A 22,912-nucleotide genomic window follows, 5' to 3' on the forward strand; every position below is an offset into this window, starting at 1 on the left:
TTGTAGCAGGGTCTGCAGAGGTGACCTCTGCACTTGTGACACCGATAATGCTAGAGGGGCTTTCCTGAGTATTAATTAATCTTTAACTATTACAGCAGATCCATAGCTTCAAAAGGTTCTATGAAGGTCACTGAAGAGGTGGTGAATTCAGTGGGACTGATCCTGCTGGAAACTTCCATCCCTGTGCCCTGCCTCCCCAAAAGTGGCTGAAGCATAGCACAAAGTGGGCAGTCGAGGGACGAATGGAGGGCACCACAGGAAGGAGCTGGCTCGGGGCTTCACCGTGCAGGCTCAGGGTTATGGACATGTGAAACCTTTCCCTCATGTCACTTTTTCAATGGCAGGCTGCTTTTTTTAAGTTTATAAAAAGTAAAACCCTTAAAAATGCCAAAAGAATGTCATTATTGACAACCAAGAAACTTGCAGTTATGCGGATAACATAAAAGCAGCTATCAAGCTATACCCTTTCTCAGTACAAATTTTGACTTTCCCTCTAAATGGAAGAGATCAGTGGAGATGCGGAGTCTGACGACTCCCAGCCTCATTTTATTACTGCTGACAACTCTGGAGGAGACACATTGAAAGAGCTCAAGTGACCAGTGAAAGAAGCCACCCCTCCTCTCCCGGGTTTAAATTCCCACAAAACACTCTTAGGTTCTATCGCCGCCCCCCCACGCCCATGTATTTTTTATTATTGAAAACTGAAACTGGATCCTCTGAGGATTTCAGTGAAACGTGCTTCTGGAGCCCACACCATGAGTTCTCCTTGTGAAGGGTGTTCTCCGTCCCTCTCACACCACCAGGGCCTTCTCTGTGGCAGCACGTGGGAACAAGAGGCAGTGCTTCCACCTGGCGCCATGCTTAACACAGCGTCTGGATTTGGGTTTACAAACTGGCAAGGTTTTCCAGTTTAATTCCAACGGCTAGATGAACTGTAGAATCTGCTTTTCAGTCAAAATCTGTTCAGATCCTCAGTGTTTTAAGTCATTTTATGAGTCCAAAACACTAGGAACTGCACCTATAAATGCCAGAATTCCACTGCAAAAGTCTAGTCAGTCAGGTATACTTAAGAAACAAGTTTCCAACTGACTTCATGCCTGGACAATAATGGGAGGTGAACTAATAGTGGGAATAAGGAGAAAAAAATGGAAGAACAATTTATAAAAACACAAACAACATGATCCTCAAGAGAAGTATGTGCCAAATGTTTCCCATAAGCTAAAGAAACCGTATACATAAGAAATAATTTTTAAAAACAAATGGGAGGAACAAGTGAGGCTTCAAAGCACCTACTGATACCTCCTCAGCAGGGAGCAGCCTCCTCCTGGCAGTGGCAGAGCATCTGTGCACAAGACCCCCCAGGGCAACCGAGTGCCATGGCAAGGACAGGAAGGGGCCAGGTGCACCCTGGGGAGCAGCAGTGGCAGCTCCACCCCGTGGGTCTTCTGACGGCAGGTGTGGTGAGGCAAGTGTGGAGCAACTCACAGGACAGACCCACACCAGCCTCACTTCCAATCTGCCCTCCCTACAGGGAAGGAGAGCTCTGTGGCCAGCCAGGGAGGCAGAGTGGGGGCCTCAAAGACATACAGCAGTGACAGGCTGTTGAGTCCGCAAAAGTGTAGAGGTGTTTAGGGGAGAGGCAGAGACATGGTAGCTGCTCTTACCGATGCCCCTTAACTCTGCTCCTACCTATCACCTTTTGGGAAGATGACCTTTTCGGGATAAAAAAAACAGAAGCTACCAGCTCAAAAGTGCACCCCCCATTCACGTGCTGTATAAATTCTGGAAACCTACCAATTTTAACTTGAGATGATGTGCTGGGAAGGCTAACAGGCATTAACTTCCCCCACTTCCTGCCCCTGGGGCAAATCAGCTTCCCAGAGTAACTGATGTGTAGCAAAGAAGGGAAGAGGGAGAGGTCAGAGGACCCAGCTATGGGCAAAGCAACAGCCTCCTTGTCGAACTCTCCCTGCTCACGTGAAGGAGGCAGGCAGGAAGCAATAATCCAGGGCTAAGAGCCCCCCATTTCCCCATCTTTCCACCAATACTCCCTCCCCAAAATGTACAGCAATGTACATGGACTTCTGCAACTCGATGTGCGGAGTCTCCCCAGCAGCTTTTCAATTTTGGTTGACACAGACGGAAATTAACCAAACTGAAATTATCACCCACTTATGTGAACTGAGGTTATAACCCCAGTTTTTCTTTTCTTTACTGTTATGTGCCTATAACCAACATAGGGCTAAATTTTAGCACAGCATTAAAAACTCCTCCCTCTGCATTCACAAGGTGGGTGACACTTTAAGTCCATTAGCTCTGTAGAATTGCTCTATTGGAGAGGTACTAGAATCTGATGAACACTGGGGACATTACTTGCTAAGCATAAAATTCTCAGCTCAAAACAACGTAAGGTGTCTCAAGATTCATAATAATTACAAGGTTTAACTTATCTGCAGCTCAATTTTTAGGTATAGGCTGTTTATATGATCAAAATGAATGACATAATTTTCTTCTTTTACTACACTATTCATACTCAAGAATTGCGTATTTTTGGGCAAGCACAGTGGTTCACGTCTGCAATTCCAGCACTTTGGGAGGCCAAGGCGGGTGGATCACATGAGGCCAGGAGTTTGAGACCAGCCTGGCCAACATGGTGAAACCCTGTCTCCACTAGAAATATAAAAATTAGCCAGGCATGGTGGCAAGGGGCCTGTAATCCCAGCTACTTGGGAGGCTGGGGCAGGAGAATCGTTTGAACCTGGAGGTGGAGGGTGCAGTGAGCCGAGATCATGCCACTGTGCTCCAGCCTAGGCAACAAAGCAAGACTGTCTCAAAAAAAAAAAAAAAAAAAAAAAAAATCACGTATTTTTTAAACCACACCAGATCTAGCATAGCATAGATCTGTCTGCCTGCAGACAGATTAGGGAATTCGCTACAGGTCTGATTACAAGGAAAATGCAGCACACCTTGATCATCTTTGAATTGATGGCTATTTAACCTTTTGTTACTTTTTGAAAAAAGCACAAAATGCACTATAGACTTATATAATGCACTTCGAAGGTATTAAAGACTAAATTGAAAACCGTTTTATAGCAGAAAACTGAGAAACAAGAAAACATTCTCGTTGCACCACAGAATCTGAGGTTTCAAAGATCTGTTTCAAATATCTTCATTTCATTAATTTGAAATTTGGAGCAGGGTATGATCTTAACAGTCTAAACATTCAAGAGAGGAAGGTAAGAAAGCCAGTCACATGTAGAATACCAAGTCCAAGCCACTCGTCCTGAGGTCAGGACTGTGTTCTAGGTGTGAACTCACTTACCGTAAGGACTATGAAGCAGGAGCGCGTGACCTTCAGAGTTTGAATGTGTGTTTATGCGGGTGTGTAGCATGTGAATTGGATATTAAAAAAACAAAATCCCCCATCTGCCTAGTCAAAAATAAATGTAACATCTGAAAATCATAGGTAAGTTGAGCATCAGACGCGACACTAACTTGCAGATTCCCACAACATAAAGAAGTAATGCTTTCATGTGCTGAACGTGGATACTGTGGAAAAATCGCAGTGTAAACAGGGCTGTCATCAAACCACGATGTGGGGACAGGATGAACGTTGAGTGCCGGGCAGTGTGGCTGTGGCTATGCAATCAGACTTGGATGAAGACAATACAAATACTTACCAGAGCCTGACAGTGAAAACAGAGATTAAATAATCAATCATTAAGGTGAAACATTCACCAATGAGGTTTGTACAGCTTTGGAAAACAGTGACAGGAAGTCTCAACAGACCAGGGTGGACACGGGGCAGCAGGAGGTATCGTGGACCTGGGCTCTGCTTCCTGCTGACGGTGCAGCCAGTGTCTGTGATCAGCTTAACACATAGCTGCAACTCCCAGGCCTGGGCAGGCCCAGGGGGTGGCTATCCAGAAAGAACGGGAGGGGTCCAGGAGGCCAACCCCTAGGTGATACATACATTTATACAACAGTGATGGCGAGGGAGCAGCAGTCTTTTCTGGCTTGACTGCATTGTAATTGTGATCGCTCGCCCACGACGGTGTGCTGCTTTCACAAGCCGCTTCTTTCCCGAGTGCTTCGCTCCGAGCAGGGGCCACCATTGCCTTCTTCACGGTGGTCTCTTTTTTTTCTGGAGCTGGTCTCTTGTGCACAGAAGAGATTTTAATGCCTGCCTGGATAATCATTAAAACCCCAAATCATTAAGAAGGTAAGATATGACACTTGCACTTCATTTCACTGAGTGATGAAGGTAGGGACCCAGCGTCTTCTTGGGGCCATCAAGCCCCTGCACCTACCCTGCGCCTGCCTGGCAGCAGCTCAACACACTTGCGGATGGATCCGGGGGCCCACAGTGACCCCTGCAAAACTGAGGACTTCAACCACCTGAGCTACATGAGGGGCACCTGGCACAGAGTCACCTGCGACCCTGATGAAGTGCCAGGTTGCTAAGATGACAGGAGCATCAGCCACTGGAGGGCGGCAAACCAGAGGAAAGGCCTGTGTGCGGGTTGTGCCCAATGCCAAGGGTTCAAGAGGACCAGCCTTAAAAATTAAGTCATCCAAAGGCTAATCATTTGAAAACAATCAAGACAACTCCCCAAACAGTGCTACTTATCCTTTGCTGGTCACAAACATAACAGGGGCAGTGACAAGCCACGGCCACCTGAGACCCAGAAGGGGCCTGCAAGTCTAAGACAAGAGGTGATGATTTCTAAGCACCCTGGATTCTTTCCAAGTCCCATGGAGTGCAAACATGAGATAATTCTGAGCTGGGTCTTCAATGAAGCACACAGCCCTGCCCAGAACCCACCTCCCACTCCTGCCGGCCTAAGTCTACGTTTTACAAACTCCATCAGGTGGTTACGAACTCTTCTCACAAGACAGCAGGGTGTGTCCTCAAGTCTTACACCCCGTGCAGTGCCCCTGTCAGCATTTGCTTTACTGCACTTACATTAATAAGCCCCTCAGCTAATGGGCAGAGAAGCGAAAACTGACAGGAAGGTGGAATACAGAGGTCAAGGCGACGCCACTTGTGCTCCACCCACACCTGCCACCCCCACGTTCTAGAAACCAGGGGTCTGAGACAAACCCTCTTGCACGCCTGTGTGTGTCCACTGCTTGGATGGCTGGTCTTGGTCAACTCACCTGAACGATACATTTCGGGAGACTGGGCTTTTCTGCCTTCATCTTCATCTTTTCTTTAGGTTTCGGCTTCTGATCTTTACCTGAGCTAAGGAACTTCATTGTGGCCGCGGCGTGTTTGAGGATACAGTCATTACTGCAGTACACAGAGTCTGGCTGCGCCACGTGACAGCACCCGGGGCCGATACATTTCGAGGCACCAGGTGCCTCTATCACCTGCAGAAAAGAACAGATGACTTCAAATAATGTACTTGCCAATTTTTAGCAGTTAAGTGTTTTGTAAAATCACCATTTATAGTAGCATGGTCACCGTTTTCAAATAAGATACTAACAGTATTTTTAATATGAACAAACATTTATTTTGTGTATTCCAGCTATGAGAATCCCCTTGCACCAGGTAAGGCATTCACGTCGTCACTGCCCTTCATGCCCTGCGGCCACTGCCCCACGCTCTGTGCACCCTCACAAGAGCAGGCAGGATCCATGGGACCTCACATCCACAATGAGGCCCCATTAGAGGACACACATGCATTTTGCAGATGTAATTAAGGCCCTAACTGGGATGACTGCAAGTCAAATGGGTCCAACTTAAATCAGATAAAAACCCTTAAAAGAAGGAATGGGTCTTGGTGAAGAGAGAAGACTTCATAGGTGGTCTTGAAGTAAGCTGCCCTGTTCTGAGAGGGCTTCCTGCAGCTAGGATCCGAGGGCAAGGCTGCCAAGTAAAACCCAGGGTGCCAACGCGATGTGAACGTCTGATAAATGACGAACACTTTCTTCACATAAGTATGCCCCCCAAATTGCATGAGACACACCTTTTTTTTTGTCTGAGACAGGTCTCGCTCTGCCGCCCAGGTCGGAGGGCTGTGGCACAAGCATAGCTTACTGCAGCCTTGATGTCCTGGGTTCATGATCCTCCCACCTCAGCCTCCCTAGTAACTGGGACTACAGGCACGTACCATCACACCTAGCTAATTACTTTTTGTAGAGATAGGGGTTTCATTATGTTGCCTGGGCTGGTCTCGAACTCTTGGCCTCAAATGATCCTTCTGCCTTGCCTTCTCAAAGTGCTGGGATTACAGGTGTGAGCCACAGCACCCAGCCAGACACACTTATACAGTAAAAAAAAGTGTGAGGGCTTCTGGAAGGGAACCCCTGCCAAGCCTCTCTTGAGATCACAGCCCCTGCTGCACCATGACTCTAGTCTTGCAAGGCCTGAGCAGCAGGCCGAGGCTTCCCACGGAAATGGAGGCACAAACGTGTGCTCCTTCAAGCAGGACTGTGGTAACTCATTGTGCAGCCAGAGGAAACTCATGTGCAGCAAGCAGAGCGGCTGCTGTTGATGAAGTCTGTCTCAACGATCAGACCGGCACATGCAAACACTTACCTCACACATAATTAAGCAAAACTTCATTTCTCAAATTAAATACTTAATCGGTTTTCCTCCCCAGAATTTAAGTTTTACTTAGAATACAATTTAGGTTTGTGTAGGGTTATGTCAAGCACATTGACAATTAAAAAAAAAAAAAATGCCAGGTGTGGTGGTTCATGCTTGCAGTCTCAGCTACCTGGGAGGATCACTCAAGCCCAGGAGATGGAGGCTGTGGTGAGCCAAGACTGAGCCACTGAACTCCAGCCTGGGCAACAGAGCAAAGCCCCAACTGCAAAAAAAAAAAAAAAAAAAAAGTAAATGAATTTAAAAAATAAAGACATAAAATCGATGACTATTCTCATTAATTCACATTTCCATTAATCTCTGAATGCCTAAACGTGGTCCTGACCATGGACCATGTGCCTGTAGCCCCTCTCAATGCCTCCAGGGCACGTCCCGAAGTGAACAGCCCACCTGTCAGACATCCTCACGCTGCAGCTAACACAGTGCAAAACAGTGCAAGAGTGCAAGGCAGAGATGCTTCTAGACACGGCAATCTCCAACACCTGCCGGAGGGCAGGCAGCTTCTAGACACAGGGTGAGGGCAGGCCTGGGACCCAGGAAGGTGCAGAGTGAAAACATACCAAGTCACACATGCCCTGTGGGGACTGGAATGGAGACTCCAAACAGGAGACAGCAGCAGCAGCCAACAGTGTGTGGGAAATGTGATAAAAACCAGGGGGAGAGGACAATTAAGTCAACGCAGCTGCAAGACAGAAGCACAAGCACCCCAAGGAACCAGCAGCAGAACCACGAGGCAGCTGAAGACTGCAGGTGGCACAGGAGCACCGCCACTCCCAGTGCTCAAAGAATTCCACTGCTGCGCACAGAACATGTGAGCAACGTCCAAATCCTCAAAGATGGGCTTATTTCCCAAATTAAGTCACGAATAGTAGAGGAGGCAGGCAGGGTACGCATAAACATAGAAAGGCCTCACCCAGGTGGAGCAAGGCAGGAACCTGGGAGAGGCACAGCCCCGAAAGGGCACAGCGCCGTCCTGGGAGGAATTCCTATCAAGAGCAAGACTAAAACCCGTGAGGCCGACCCCTGAATGCTTGTCTCAGTGGACAGACACTTACAGGCTGGAAGATCTTGAGTTTCTTCTTGCCGCTCGGATTTGCAGCTTTCTCAATTCTACCCTTTATCCCCTGGTCTTCGCTACACTTTTGCTCGATTGTTCCTATACTTGTACAGTCTGTGCCATCAGCATCTCCAGGTCTGAATTTGGTTTCCTGCTGGTCTGTGGTTTCTGAATTTGTCTCATCCTGTACTTGCAGAATGGTGCAATTTGGGCAGATGTAGTCTTCCCCATTCCTTTCCAAAAGCCTCCCTCGAGTCTCAGAAATGCCTACACAATCGCCATGAAACCATTCTTCACATCGGTCACAGCAAATCATAAATCTGAAATTATAAAATAATGGTATTAGCAATGAGAAGTGAGTGACAAGCACTGACTTTTCAACACATTAGTAAGTCGACTGGGTTTAACATTACGAAGAAATGCAACTATACAGAAAAGTAGAGAATAAGAATGTCCACATGCCTTTCCCTTGATTTTAACATTCAACCAAACTTGCTTCACCTTTTTTAAAGGAAGGGGCATTTTAGGAGTGAACTATAAGGCCTTCCACCACAGATACTTCAGCATGACTTGATTATGATGCCTTTATCCCGGCAGCAAAGCCAACAGGCTGCCTTGCACCACCTGATGCCCAGTCCTGGCAGAGGCTGAGCTGCCCCAACATCTGTACTAGGCCAGCTGCAGTCCGCACAGGGCCCTCTGCCAAGTCTCCCAATGAGCAATCTAAAGACGGAGTCTCAGAAAGACAGACCCCCGAGTGACAGACCCATTCTCCTCTGTGCTGTCTACACAGAGCCACTGGCTGGATGTGGCTCATGTGACCGGGGTGGGGAGCTATTCTCTCCTCACCTGACTGGAAACAGTCATGGTGGCTGGTGGCTACCAGAGTGGAGAGGTGGCTCTAGGCAGTCCTTAGTCACTCTACGTGTTTTTTGACAATGACTTGTTCATCTTTTCCCACTTGACAAATTATTCATCCAGCCCAGCTTTGTAACCCTTTAAAATGAAAACAAATGGAAAATTTTTATCCCTGGGATTTCTGTGGCCGCTGGGGCAGAGTGCCCACACATGACCCACCTGTTGTTGTGAGGCTGGCGGCAAATGCAATACAGGGCGTTGGGGTCATAGCCCTCACATTCAGGCTTTGGTCTGCCCGTGTCTGCAGGCTCCTCATCTTTGATGCCCTGAGCCGCCTTTCCCTCCAACTTAGTCTCTCTGTCGACTTTCCCAGCCTGGGACGCAACCCCCTCATCATTCTCGGGCTCCTGCTTACTGGGCAGGACGCCCTCTACAGCATCACTGGCCTCAGAGCCCACAGTCGCAGCAGGGCCCTCTTCCCGGCGCTTCTTCCGCAGGCGACTCTGGATCCCTTTCAGGGGTCTCTCGGTGGGCTCCTGTTCCCGCTTCCTGCGAAGGCGATTCTGAAGTTCTTTCAAGGTCAGGCCATCACTGTCACTATCAGAGGTGTCATCCCCTCCTTTCGCCTTTTCGGAAGAGGCCTTGTCTGTCACAGCTGTGGAAGCTGACTGGGAGCCGCTTCTGCTCTCAGAAGCACTTTCCACGCTGCCCTCAGAGGCAGTTTCAGCATCTGTGGCAGGGCAGGACGTGGGCTCACCAGAATCCTCCAGGGAGACAGGTGTGCTCCTCCTGCCGCGGCGCCGCGCAATCGTCAGGAACTGCTCCACACGCTCGGTGCGCTTCGGCTGCCTCCCACTGCGGCGCAGGGACAGGCCCAGCTGCTGCTGCGGGGGTGGCAGCTCCAGTGGGTCAGCCTCCACGTCCCCTGCTCCCTCTCGCTTGGCAATAGTGGTCCTTCGAAAGCCCCATGTTTTCCTGAACTCCTTGCTAGTGGGCTTAATGGCCTTAGGGGCCTCCTCATTGCTCGGGTCACCTTTGTCATCCATACCTAGCAGTAAAGCGTAAACACATGGTAACCAACTGACCGACACAGCCACCAGTCACGCACAGCACAGGCCACCTCCCAAAATGCCCCTTTATAAACAACATGCTTCCTATGGACAGTGGACCTCCACACAGAGCAAGCCCTTCTGACCACGTTTCCTCATGTGTGCTACGTGAGATGATTTCAGATATCATTTTAATATAGTTCAATAACTAATGTTTAGACAAAAATACAGCGAGCGAATCAAATGTACAATTTCTTCATTTAACTGCTTAGGCCAAGGCTTCACAAGGCAGTAGCGACAAATCTGAAATAATGAACAGCACAGTGGTGAAGAGGTGTTAAGGACGTCCCAGCTCAGGGGCGGCACAAGCTCCCCAGCACTCCCGCAGGCAGATGGGCTGCTCTGACCACAAGCTCAGTGAACAAGTCACTGTGCCAGGATGGGCGTGGCCTGCAAGAGGACCCAAGTCTGTTCTGGACTTTGTAAGAATGGGCTGCCCACTACCATGCTGAAAAGAGGATATGGAGAAGTTGAGCCCTGACTTTCAGCTCCCCAACCATGGGCTAGGGACAGGAAAGGGACTCTTAACTATCTGGGACCCTCCACACCAGCACTGCTGCCAAGTGAATGACCCTCATGGGCACAAGGGAGAGACCCACAGATTGTGTGATGGGAAATAAACCTCGTTTTAGTCCACTGAGCTTTGGAGATATTGTTAGAAAATATGGTCAAGGTGATCACTTTAAGGTATATTTCTTTTCTGTATTCCTTTTCACTTTCATTCTAATACATTACCTAAAGAATCTTATTTGTGGGCCGGGTGTGGTGGCTCACACCTGTAATCCCAGCACTTTGGGAGGCTGAGGAGGGTGATCACCAGCTCAGGAGTTTGAGCCCAGCCTGGCCAACATGGTGAAACCCTGTCTCTACTAAAAATACAAAAAACTAGCTGGGCGTGGTGGTACGTGCCTGTAATCCCAGCTACTTGGGAGGCTGAGGCAGGAGAATGGCTTGAATCAGGGAGTCAGAAGGTTGCAGTGACCCAAGATCGCTCCACTGCACTCCAGCCTGGTGACAGAGCGAGCCTCTGTCTCAAAGAAAACAAAAATTAATTTTATATGTGAAACTTATTTTTGTTGAAATGACATAATCTGAAAAAGATAGTATATACTTTGAGAATTCTCTTCCAAGCTGTCCAAGCTTTAGTTACATTTGAATGCTAATGATCACTGATTCTGTGTCATGCTCTGTCCTGGGGGAGGGACTGGTTTTACAAAGTATACAAAATGGAAAATTACTTGCAACCTGTGTTGTTCTTTCTGCTTCCCTCTAAATACTGTCACTACTCCTCATTTTCCTGTCCAGCTAAAGATGCTGCCTGGCCGTGGCCTCCATGCTCTGTGAACGTGGCCCACACACTCCCATGTCACCATGCAGAAGCCTTGGAGGTAAGGGCCACATCACTTCTCTGGTTACCTGAGGTGACCCCATTGTTAAAGGAAACAACCAAACCTAATGAGGGTGCCAGGAGTGACTTCCAAGTCAGAGTGTGAACTCTAGAGGCTGCTGTGTGACATGGGCACTGGAGATGGGGGTAAACGGAAAGGGGGGCTTCCTTCGCCAGCCAGGTGACCCCGGGCAGGACACAAGGAACTGCCCTCAACCAGGAGGCAACGCTGACCTCAAAAGTTGTGGGCAAAGCAGATAGTGCTGCTTATAAATATATATGCTAGAACTGTTATTAAACTACATCAGTTAAAACTGTTTATTCATTCTCAGTGGAAATTTTACATTTAGAAAGTTTTTCTGCTTGTGCAAGCCAAAATATATGCAGCAAATGTGACAGTCACCTCAAGAGGGTCATCAAGCCCTCATTTTCATGCAACACTTGGGAGTTTCTACTAAAGATGTAGTTAGAGGGGCTGGCACCATCCTTTTCCCAGAAGGGCATGAAGTTATAGGGTCCCTTCCGCCTCTGGGGCCCATGAAACTCCAACGCAGCTGAAAAGGGCTGGGGCCTCCATGCTGGTAGCTTTCTACGGGAAGAGTTCTACTTTACAAAACTGAGTTCTCATTAAAGAGAGAGTAGACTATTTGCATACGACCTATGCAAAGCCTCTCAAGTACTTAAATCACCTCTAGATTACATCATAGAAATAGCTGCTGTACCATAACGTTTTATACAATTTTTATTAAGTGTTCAATTATTATTTATTGTTTGCCCCCCAAATATTTCGATCAGCAGCTGGTTGAATCCACAAATGCAGAATCTGCTGTCATACAAATGGTTGAGTGTATTTTAAATAAACACAAATACTACATTCTACCAGTTTCTTTTTTACAAATGCCACTTTAGAAACAGCAATTGCAGACTTATTAAGTTAAAATTTTGTCGCTACTGTCTAAAAGTATTGATACCTTACCTTTTCTAACACTGAAAGCTTGACACTTCCCTGAAATCCTAAATACAAGAAAAAAACCCTGGCAGATGAAACCTCCTGGTCCAAGTAGACAGCCAGGCTCACAACACCAGTCGTCAGCCACTGTTCACAAGTAACAGGCTTCGTATTTTCAACAATTCAGATTACCTAGAGGCTGCTCCCATGGAGAAAGCTCCTAAAAGAAAATAAGAAAACATCTTACATTTTTTAAAGAAAATTAAGTATCAATAACAACTTAAAGGAGGCACCAAACTTCCCAAGAAACCTATTACTTGAGTTACACTGTGGGACCCACAAAGACAGCTTGGGAGTTGAAAATAAACATCCTTAAGGACTTTTACTCAGGACAGCAGATGCCACCAATACCTTCTGAGAGAAAGGGGCCAGGGCAGTGCAGGAAGGAGTGGAGTCCCAGGCTTGCCCCAGGGAGGCAGGCAGTGGCACAGCCAGACCAGGGCAGAGAGGAGTCGCCAGGCATTAGCTTCTCTTCATTTGGAGCTTATGTCTCAGATGGACCCCATTCAATAAAACCCAATACAAAACAGAGAAACAAGAACAAAAAGTGAAAAGGCTGAGCAAAAATTATATAAAAATATAATTATTAAAAATTCTTAATACTGTAGCCGTAGTATTTTAATTAAAAACACAAGAAAAATTTTAGAAGACTTTTTGACTTACTAAAATCAACAGGACACAGTTTACCGTATTTAAAAAACACTTCCATATCCTCTTTCAAGTAGTCACATCAGAACACTCAAAGGTCTGGTTTCTAGCTAGGTCCTTTGCCCCAAAGCCCACTTTCCCAAGCTGAGCTCCTGCTCTCACCTAGTCCTCAGCCTCAAGACTGCCTTCCCTCTGTGGTTTCCCTGGCAACTCCAGAACAAAGGGACAGGCATTCCAACTCCCCTCCTTTTAAAGGGACAGTGGAAGCTGGGCGCAGTGCTTTGCATCTGTGATCCCAGCTGCTTGGGAGGATAAGCCCAGGCAACATGGTGAGACCCTATCTCTGCAAGAAATAAAAATAAGATAGTGATCACTCAGACTTCAGCATTCCCTCTGATAAGCCAAATGGCATCTTCACAGTCACTATCTCTTCAACGTGGTAAACCTCGCCTCAAAATGACTACTTCAAGAGTTCAAAAACTACTGCTCAGAAAACACTGGAAATAAACTTTGATATTTCACAACACCGAGCATTTAATTTATTTTCCTTTGCAAAGAGTTGGTGTCTTGCTTTGTTGCCCAGGCTGGAATGCAATGGTCCAATCATGGCTCACTACATCTCAAACTCCTGGGCTCAAGTGATCCTCCTGACTCAGCCTTATGAGCAACTGCAACTGCAGATATGTGCCACGATGCACAGCTAATTTTTTAAAACATTTCTTTTAGAGACAGGGCCTTGCTATGTTGTCTAGGCTGGTCTTGAACTCTCAGCTTCAAGCAATCCTCCTGACTTACCCTCCAGAGTTGCCGAGATTACAGGCACGAGCCACTATGCCCAGCAACACCGAACATTTATAAAATGAAGAAATTAAAATGTTCTTAGGAATGAAAACCGATTTTCAAAAATTCAATTTATGTTCATCTGCAAAGTAATCATGCTACTTGAATTCTGAGTAATCAGAAAAATGAAGTTATTTCTGTTAAGCAGAATACAATGAAGGACGCACCTTCAGAAAGATCAGAGCACTGTATATTTACAAAACTGACTTTACGATGTCTTCAACACAGAAAATGTACTACAACATTTTAGTTAGCTTGTAAAATAAAAACATACATATCAAGGCCCAAGCAAAAAAACTGTTTTAAGTTTCTACACAACTTTTTTGTGTGTGGAATTAGGGTGTAACTCTGCATACGGCACAGCACGGCAGGGGGAACGCGCTCATGAAAATGCAACCACATTGTATCAGTCACAACCTTTCCCCAGAGGGAAAAATGCAGGTATCCTTGAAACTGGGTGAAAACAGAATGCAGTGAATTTAATATTATCTTCTTTTTCTCAGCCGAAGACTGCTTCACTTCCTATTAATTAGAAGGCGCTGAAGAGCAATCAACGATTCGAGCCCGGGACACACACACTTCCAAATTCTTCAACAGCTGCTCTCTAACCTTTAGATCTCAAGACGCCCTTACTCTCAAGTTGAGAAAACCAGAGCTTCTGTTTATGTGGAATATTTTGCTATTTTCAAATTCTAAATGTGTATTAAAAATAAATTAATACAAAAAAATAAATTAATACATTAATAGTATCTTTAATGAAAAAAAGTTACTTCTAAAACAAACAAAAATGAACACAAAGAGTGGCCCTGCTGTACATTTCTGCAAATCTCTAGCTTAACATAGAAGACAGCTCCATTCATGTCTCCTTCTGCATTCAACCTGCTCCCAGAGTGTTTCAGCTAAAACATATCGTAAAAATCCTGCCTCACACAGACAGGTCATTAAAAATGGGAATACTGTAACCATCTTCACATAACTGTGGATGCTCACAACACCTATTCTCGCCAAGCAGCAGTTTTCATAAAAGTTAGCTGAAAACAGAATTTGAAGCCTTTGTCAATGCATTTCTCACTTTCTTCCATTAAAACCGACTGCTGTGCTGCACTCTGAACCTGTGTGCATGCTGGTCACCTGAATGACATGAGTCCAAGTTTGAGACAGAGATTCTCAATGTCCACACATCTCATCAGACAGCATCAAACAAACACATTGTTTTTTTCTGCTACTCAGGCTGGAGTGCAGTGGCACAATCAAGGCTCACTGATACAAGTTTTCCAAAATTCCAATTTTCACCCCAAAGCTCAAATTTTATCCTTAGCAACAAATACTGTTCGTTCTCAGAGATATCATTCACTTTGGACCAAATGCCTGCCACATGGTGAGTCTGAAAACTGTCTTCCGTCTGTTGTTCTGTCAGGGACAGTGAGCGTTCCTGGAGACCACTCAGCTCCCAGCTCAAACCCCTAGGGCTGTACGTGGAGACAGCACCCACAAGCGGACACAGCAGAAGCTTTCTTTTTTTTTTTTTGACAGAGTTTCGCTCTTGTTACCCAGGCTGGAGTACAATGGCACGATCTTGGCTCACCGCAACCTCCGCCTCCTGGGTTCAAGCAATTCTCCTGCCTCAGCCTCCCAAGTAGCTTGGACTACAGGCATGTGCCACCATGTCCAGCTAATTTTTGTATTTTTAGTAGAGATGGGGTTTCACCTTGTTGACCAGGATGGTCTCGATCTCTTGACCTCGTGATCCACCATGCCTGGCCAGCAGAAGCTTTTTATATGTAACTTGACATTTAATCACAGGGATAGTAAAGATGTATGTTTGGGGGTTGAGAATAAATAAAATTAATACTTACTGTGTCACCAGGGACATTCTTTGGGAAAAATCAGCATTTCTAAACAGTCAGTGCTCATGCATGGTGCTGGGAGGTGTGCGGGGGCGGCTCCAATCTACCCTGTGCCACTGGCACAAATGTCAAACTCAACAGAAAAGGCCTGTACTATTAGATTATTATTACTGTAGAAACAGTTTTTACCGCTTAGCCCCAGAAAAGGCTTCAAGGACCACCCCCTACGGATCTATGGAACAGAGAACTGTGGCAACTCGCCATTTCTACCAGTTTTCTGAGTACATAGGATATGTGCAGAGCAATAATACAGACCTATGCTTCAGACATGAGAGACTCAACATTTCCTTCCTTCCAGAAGTATTCTAGAACCACCTGTCAATCTTCCCTCAGATCCTGAACTCATCAAAACAGTAAGCAGTCAGAAGCGAAATTTCTTAAAAAACAAATAAAATATCCTTTCAAAAGGTTAGCTACGTGTTACTTTAAAAAGCCCAACTACAACTATTATAAACACATGGGTCTGCAACCACTGCAAATCTATATGCTCAACTTTGACTACTCTAAAATCTGCTTGATGTAAGTAACTCAAGTGTGCTCACTTCCAGGGTGGGGTGCAGTTGCATGATCAGGGCTCACTGCAGCCTCCACCTCTTAAGTTCAAACAATCCTTCTGTGCCTCAGCCTCCCGAGTAGCTGGTACACCATAGGTGTGAGTCACGGTGCCCAGCCCCCACCTAGAGATTTTTAGTTCCAAAAACTGGAGACTAATTTCTCAGTAACAAAGACACTTTAAAATTTGACATATGACCATAATTAAGTTTCTATTTTCATAACATGGCACCTCCAGGAAAGGAGCTCTGACTTCTGAGCAGAAAGATAACACATAAATGCATATTTCACCTCTCCTGGTGGCAAAACATTCTGTTTCTTCAAACCTCCCACTCCCCTGAAACAATATTCAAAACTAACAATTTTAATCTGCCTTTCAGAAATTATAATGCTACAAAAAGCCTTGCTATTTTAAACTTCACTATTTTTGTTAATTCTGACAGGGTAGGCCAAAGTTTACATTTGTTAATATTTTGCCTATTCAGGGTCTTCTAGCTCATCAATCTGCTATGCAGGTGAAAGGAACTGAGAAGATGCTAGCTAAGAGTTCTTTACCATAAACGAAGAAAAGATCACTCAGTCAAAAACTCGTTCATAGCTCAGCTTTCATTAACGGATGTCACTAGGAGAATATGCCTAGAAACTTCAGATGACATCCCCAAATACAACCCATTCTCCAGCCACCAGCAGCAGCCCAGCCCCCACCTAAAGATTTTTAGTTCCAAAAACTGGAGACTAATTTCTCAGTAACTAATCTCCAGTCACCAGCAACAGCCCATGAGGGCCCACTCAGAAGCCCACCAGCTTGCAGCAGGAAGCACTGTGCTCCAAACAGGGACAGAGAGTTGGGGCCCACAAGCAAACTAGATACCCAACTTTCATTTATTTTAGTATCTGCAGAGAATCGAACTCAATTGCATAGATTATATTTAAATCCTTCAGATGGCAAATTCAAAGTTTTGCTGCTTACCAAGTAACACTGCCATTATTTTTTATTTTTTTTGAGACAAAGTCCCACTCTGTCGCCAGGGTGGAGTGCATGATCTCAGCTCACTGCAACCTCTACCTCCTGGGCTCAAGCAATTTTCCTGCCTCAGTCTCCCAAGCAGCTGGGACTACAAGCATGTGCTACCACACCCAGATCATTTTTGTATTTTTAGTAGAGACAGAGTCTCACCATCTTGGCCAGGATGGTTTTGATCTCCTAATCTCATGATCGGCCCGCCTTGGCCTCCCAAAATGCTGGGATCACAGGCGTGAGGCACAGTGCCTGGCCAACATGGTGAAACCCCATTTCTACTAAAAACACAAAAATTAGCCAGGTGTGGTGGTGGTGCCTGTAATCCCAGCTACTTGAGAGACTGAGGCAAGAAACTCGCTTAAACCCATGAGGCAGAGATTGCAGTACGCTGAGATTGTGCCACTGCACTCCAGCCTGGGCAACAAGAGCAGAAACTCTGTCTCTCCAAAATTAATTCATTAATTAATTATTGTGATGAATCGAGGGCACCACAACACAGTAAGTTTCTCACAAGCAAAAAAATAGAAAAATCCAGAAACAACCTATTGCTGTTTTAAGTTTCTTAGGTATTTGTGTTTTATAGGTACGCAGAGACAAAAAACAAAACTTGTTACTGAAAAACCTGCTGAGGACTAAGGCCTTGGCCATTCCCGGCTATAGCCAGGCTGCCAAGCTCCCTGGTGTGAGCTTGCAATAGTCCTGCCATTTCCCTCTATCCAACTGCTAGTGCAAATCATAGCCTTATGACCTTGGTGGGCAACTCAGACAGGAAATCTCAGCTCTCCAAATGGAAGCCAGGAACCAGAAACAGTCACATACATTCATTTACTCAGGAGAAGTGAGGTGTTTATTGTTCTCTATTTAATGGTTGGACATAAGTCTCCTAAACTGCTACCTTTGATGGGCTCCTCTTGTCTCTCAGTAAAAAAAGAAAATATGGTTTCAAACACTAAGAGGTGGCCCCAATTCTACACACCAGGATTCCCGTTACTCTTAATATAACAGGTTACCACTTGGGTCTTGGTGAGGACCATGATGCACAGGTTCTTGTCCCCATGAAGAATTCCACCTCCTGCCACATGTGGCAATGTGAGCTCCCTGGGGACCATGAGAGGTGTGGTGCGCTGCAGGAGGACAGCCCTTCATGGAAAGGCCAGGTCACCCCTGCACAGTACTGTGGGGGCTACTTCCCCTCCATCAATCACTGTCTGATTATGTTCTCCTCGGTCCACACCCTTAGAGACCTGTATAATTCCACAGCCCCAAACACCGCCTACTCTTGCCTCCCCCGCCTCCGCCCCCACAATCCCTGATTTTCACTGCAGCAAGAGTTGCTAAGTACTCAGCAAAGGGCTGTGCAGGGCACTCTGAGAGAGGGGTGCACTGGAACAGCTTTACCGGTGACAGCAAATCAGACCGGTTCCACACTTTCCCCAAGTGGCAAGCACATGGCTGCGCCACTAAAAACTTCCAAGACGCAGCTTATCTTCCTAAAAGCAATTGATTTCTCCAAGTGTTTAGAGCCAACTATTTGACAACTCTTAGAGCAGCAGTTCTCAAAGGGTGGTCCCGGGGTCCTTCTGGGAGGCCCCCAGGATCAAAGCAGTCTGCACAACACTGACATTCTGTGCCGTTTCCACAGCCACTCTGAGTATATGCTAGAGCATTCCAGACACTGAATGATGATACTAAGTTTGAATTCCGAAGGACATATGTGAATCCAGCAGCTGTCAGTTAAGCCAAAGAGATTTGCAAAAACAAAACAATGACATCTTTCTCATTAGACTGTTTTGGTCTTTGATAACAGGTTCCACAGAATGTTATTTATGTTAATATATAATGGTTTACAATCTTGTTTTACTTTCTTTTTTTTGAGACAGAGCTGCACTCTGTCACCCACGCTGGAGTGGAGTGGCGCTATCTCTGCTCATTGCAACCTCTGCCTCCTGGGTTCAAGGGATTCTCCTGCTTCAGCCTCCCAGTGCTGGGATTACAAGCGTGGTGACACCCAGCTAATTTTTGTTTTTAGTAGAGATGGGGTTTCTCTATGTTGGTCAGACTGGTCTTGAACTACTGACCTCAGGTGATCCTCCCACCTGAGCCTCCCAAAGTGCTGGGATTACATGCATAAGCCACTGTGGCCGGCTGGTTTACAATTTTAAACAGAAGGCACTTAAGCATTTAAATGACTCATTTTTTAATGTCAAACATGGTGACTATCAATAGATAGAACAAAAGCTCTTTGGGGTCCTCCATACTTTTTAGGAGCGTAAAGCAGTCCTGGGTTCAGCCAGTCTGGGAGCAGGTGACAGAGCGCAGCTCCTTCCCCTTAGGGAGTAGCTTGGCAAGAGCAACCCCAAGGCCATTCTGGTTCAGCAGGGACCCTACAGGCAGTGACAGGTACTGCTTCAGCGTCCTGTCTTCCAGACACCCCGTATATTCTCATTCAGCTTCATGTGATTACAGACAAGGCAGTGACTGCCACCTATGTTCAGGTGGAGAAAATGGTGGTGGTTCTTTAAAAACCCTTCCCTTGCAAAAATTTGCTTCTCAAATTGGAGCTGCAGCTAATTTTTTTTTTTCAGACAGGGTCTCTCTCTGACGCCCAGGCGTGAGTTCAGTGGAGCAACTGATCATGGCTTACTGCAGCCTCAATCTCCCTGGGCTCAGGTTATCCTCCTACTTCAGCCTCCTGCGTAGCTGGGACTACAGGCATGAACTACCACGCCCAGCTAATTTTTTTTGTTTGGTTGCAAAAACAGCATTTTGCCACGTTGCCTGGTTTGGTCTCCAACTCCTGGGCTCCAGTTATCAATCACGCCTCAGCCTCCCAAAGTGCTAGGATTGCAGGCATCAGCCCTCACACCCATCCTGGAATTCCAACTTATAAAAATCACAGCCCAAGGGACAAAATTACTGCTTGGGGAACTTGTAAACTTAAGTCAAGAATTAACTTTGTATTTCAGCTGGAATCTTCCTTTCTTTCCCTGGGATTGAGAGGCCAAAGTCTAGTTTTGTTTTAGGGGGTAAGCTGAAGACAAAGGAGTTCTGACATAAAAGGGTTTTCTGCATCTGTTTTTACACATGCAGCCGGATTTGAGAGTCAAACATGTATGAGAAGAAACTTCCCAGGACTCCATCACTGCTGCATGGGTGGGGAGAAGTGAACAGAAGGGGATCTGACTACTCAAATATGTCGTGAAAGGAAAAGCATTACCATTTAGTTACAGCCTAGCAAATCCCAAGAGGCCAGGCCAGTGTCTACCTGGCATCTCCACCGCCCACCCCCCTCAGTGAAGGTTCAGGATTCCCAGCCCTGACAGCTGCAGGCAGCAGTGCCCACCCCCACTCAGACATTTACAACCAGGACAAGCCCTCAGTTAAGCAGATAGGGAATTGGGGGGCTCAAGGGAGAACCTGTCTATGAACACAGCTGCAAACATCAATAGCAGGTGGGGGCCACAGTGTAGCAGGCAGTGCATCCGTCTAAGGGATGCACTTTTGTGTCTGTGAAATGGGGACAGTAACGGTCTCACAACTTCCCACAAGGTTTTCTGAAGCGACATCATGTCAAATCGGCACAGCGCCTGGCAAGTGTGCAACAGATGGCAGGTGCTGTCCAGCAAAGTGACGCAGCCTGTGCTGGCGGGGGTTTGGCGAAAAAAGTCCTTGTAGGTGAGTCTATTTCTCCAACATATTTGCTAACAGCACCTTATGGGCTTGGCACAGGGAAGAGAGCAGGTGACATACTGTTCTCAAGGAGGGCAGAGTGCGCTTCACTGTGACCCCGATGAAGTAACTACAAGTACACACAAATTTATGAGTTTCTTTTCTCACAAAGATGACAAACTGAACAGAAACTAACAGACTAGTCTGAAAAATCAGGAAGCATCTACATAGGGAAACTCATTTTTGGAAGGATGGGGGTAGCCAGTCTTAGTCTGTCACCCAGGCTAAAGAGCAATAGCACAATCACAGTTCACTATAGCCTGGAACTCCTGGCTTCAAGGAATCCTCTCTGGCCTCTGGCCTCACCTGCCAAACTGCTAGGACTACAGGGGCACACTGGCATGCCTGGCCTAAGGGAATTCTTTTTTTTTTTTTTTGAGATAGGGTCTCACTGTCGCCTAGGCTAGAGTGCAGTGGCCCAATCTAACTGTAACCTCCACCTCTGTGGATCAAGTGATTCTCCCGCCTCAGACTCCCAAGTAGTTGGGACTACAGGTATGCACCATCACACCCAGCTAATTTTTTATTTTTGGTTAGAGAGGGGTTTCATCCTGTTGGCCAGGCTGGTCTCAAACTCCTGACCTCAAGTAATCCACCAACCTCCATCTCTCAAAGTGTTGGGATTGCAGGCGTGAGCCACTGTGCCAGGCTGGGAGTTCTTTAAGGCCAAAATTGAAGGGCAATCAATGAATCACCCATGCACAGCCATGAGAAAAGCTCTGTGACGCCTGAGTGGAAGAGCCAGGGACAAGCCAGCCAGGGCAGTGGCCACAGCCTCCAACACACCCATTTTGCACTCTCTAGTGCAAAACAGCTGTACTGTGGGGCTTTTCTGGACAGTGCCCTTTCTGGTGTTTTTACTTTCTATTTTTACATAATGTTTAACTTTTCTGTATGTGTATTACCTTTGTACCAAACACATTAAGGTATCTTCATTTTGGAAAAAAACGTTGGTTTACCTTATTGTAAAGGTATATTAACCCAACCAAACTTTCAATAAAACAAACAAAAAGTATGTTAAATATCATGTAAACGTCTCCATTAGCACATGTAAAACAAAACCACACCATCTAAGTTTGACACCCAAGGAGAGAAATGCCTGCTTTACAACTTACATACAATCAAGTACCACCTATTAAGTTTTATGTTCATGGTTACAGAACTCTTTTTAAAACACGCAATTACCAACTCAACTTCATATAACAACTTACCCTCAAAATTACTACTCGAAAAAAATGAGGCCTAGGCAGCACAGACTGTCTCACAGACTAGTGTGTACACTTACATGACATGAGCAATTCGGACTTTGTTCTTTGACCTCCTCTTCCCGAACATTTCCGTTAACTGTTAATCACATAACCTTTGTAATGCAATTAACATAGTCATTTGACACCAGCCATAAAGAGGCAGAGCTCAGATATCCACTGTAAAGGCCCCATCACTTAAATAAGAAACGTGAGTGGGAGACTGTTTAGAGAGAACTTCCTGGTTGTCTTCTGAGCCGGCCCGCCCAAGAGAGATCAGACACAAGGCCTCAGGCAAGTGTACACTGCAGGGACTCACGGGTAGCAGGATAGCAGGGAGTTGCCTGTTAAACACATTCAATCTTTGCTCTTCAAGAGCCAAAAAGAAGCCACCTGGCATCATGGTAGAGGTATACAAAAAAAGAAAAATGTGTCCTGTTTACAGAGATACCAAACAATGAAGACTTGGCACAGCTTAAAAATAAACACTGAAGAGCAGCACTCCATTGGGCTCCACAGAACTGACCTCAAGGGGATTATGACCCTAAGGATGTAGAAAAACTCACAGTATCAACAGCAGAACCTGCAAACCACTGTGAAACAAAATGGGAGCCAACGCCCATTCCAATCACTCCCTCCCTTACATGAAGGAACCTCACCACCCTTTAAGGCCCACCTGATGATACACATCAGGTGCCCTGAACAAGCCATTGTGATGCTCACACATATACATGCAGCCTGGCTGGGCTGTCTGGTAACCATGGGTACCAGCTGGGCAGTCAATCACTAATTATCTTTTGTGCCCTGTCTTCTCATCACAGCACAACTCGCTGTTTGACATAGTCTGAATCCAATCAAATACTCATAAAGGACAGCCTTTGGTGGAAAGTCTAAAGAAAACGCAAAATACATGCTTTTCCAAAACAAGATAAGAGGCA

The 22,912-nt window shown here is 46.1% G+C and overlaps 1 protein-coding gene across 22 annotated transcripts in view; it reads right to left on the bottom strand.

The window, feature by feature from the left end:
• Positions 1-22,912, bottom strand: part of DIDO1 (death inducer-obliterator 1) — a 60,218-nt gene that overhangs the window by 24,442 nt on the left and 12,864 nt on the right. For 12 of the 22 annotated variants that reach the window (XM_035299139.3, XM_035299138.3, XM_035299142.3 and 9 more), the window contains exons 2-6: positions 12,001-12,193; positions 8,748-9,576; positions 7,669-7,990; positions 5,161-5,373; positions 3,974-4,187 (exon numbers count right to left, since the gene is read on the bottom strand). In XM_035299139.3, coding sequence (XP_035155030.3) covers positions 3,974-4,187; positions 5,161-5,373; positions 7,669-7,990; positions 8,748-9,574 — 1,576 coding nt within the window. In that variant the 5' untranslated portion in view covers positions 9,575-9,576; positions 12,001-12,193. Of the gene's footprint in view, positions 1-3,973; positions 4,188-5,160; positions 5,374-7,668; positions 7,991-8,747; positions 9,577-10,546; positions 10,665-12,000; positions 12,194-22,912 lie in introns of all 22 variants that reach the window. The other 10 variants (XM_078372081.1, XM_078372076.1, XM_035299140.3 and 7 more) reach the window with 2 other exon arrangements.

The sequence above is a fragment of the Callithrix jacchus genome, chromosome 5 (assembly GCF_049354715.1).
Source record: "Callithrix jacchus isolate 240 chromosome 5, calJac240_pri, whole genome shotgun sequence".
NCBI lineage: Eukaryota > Metazoa > Chordata > Mammalia > Primates > Cebidae > Callithrix > Callithrix jacchus.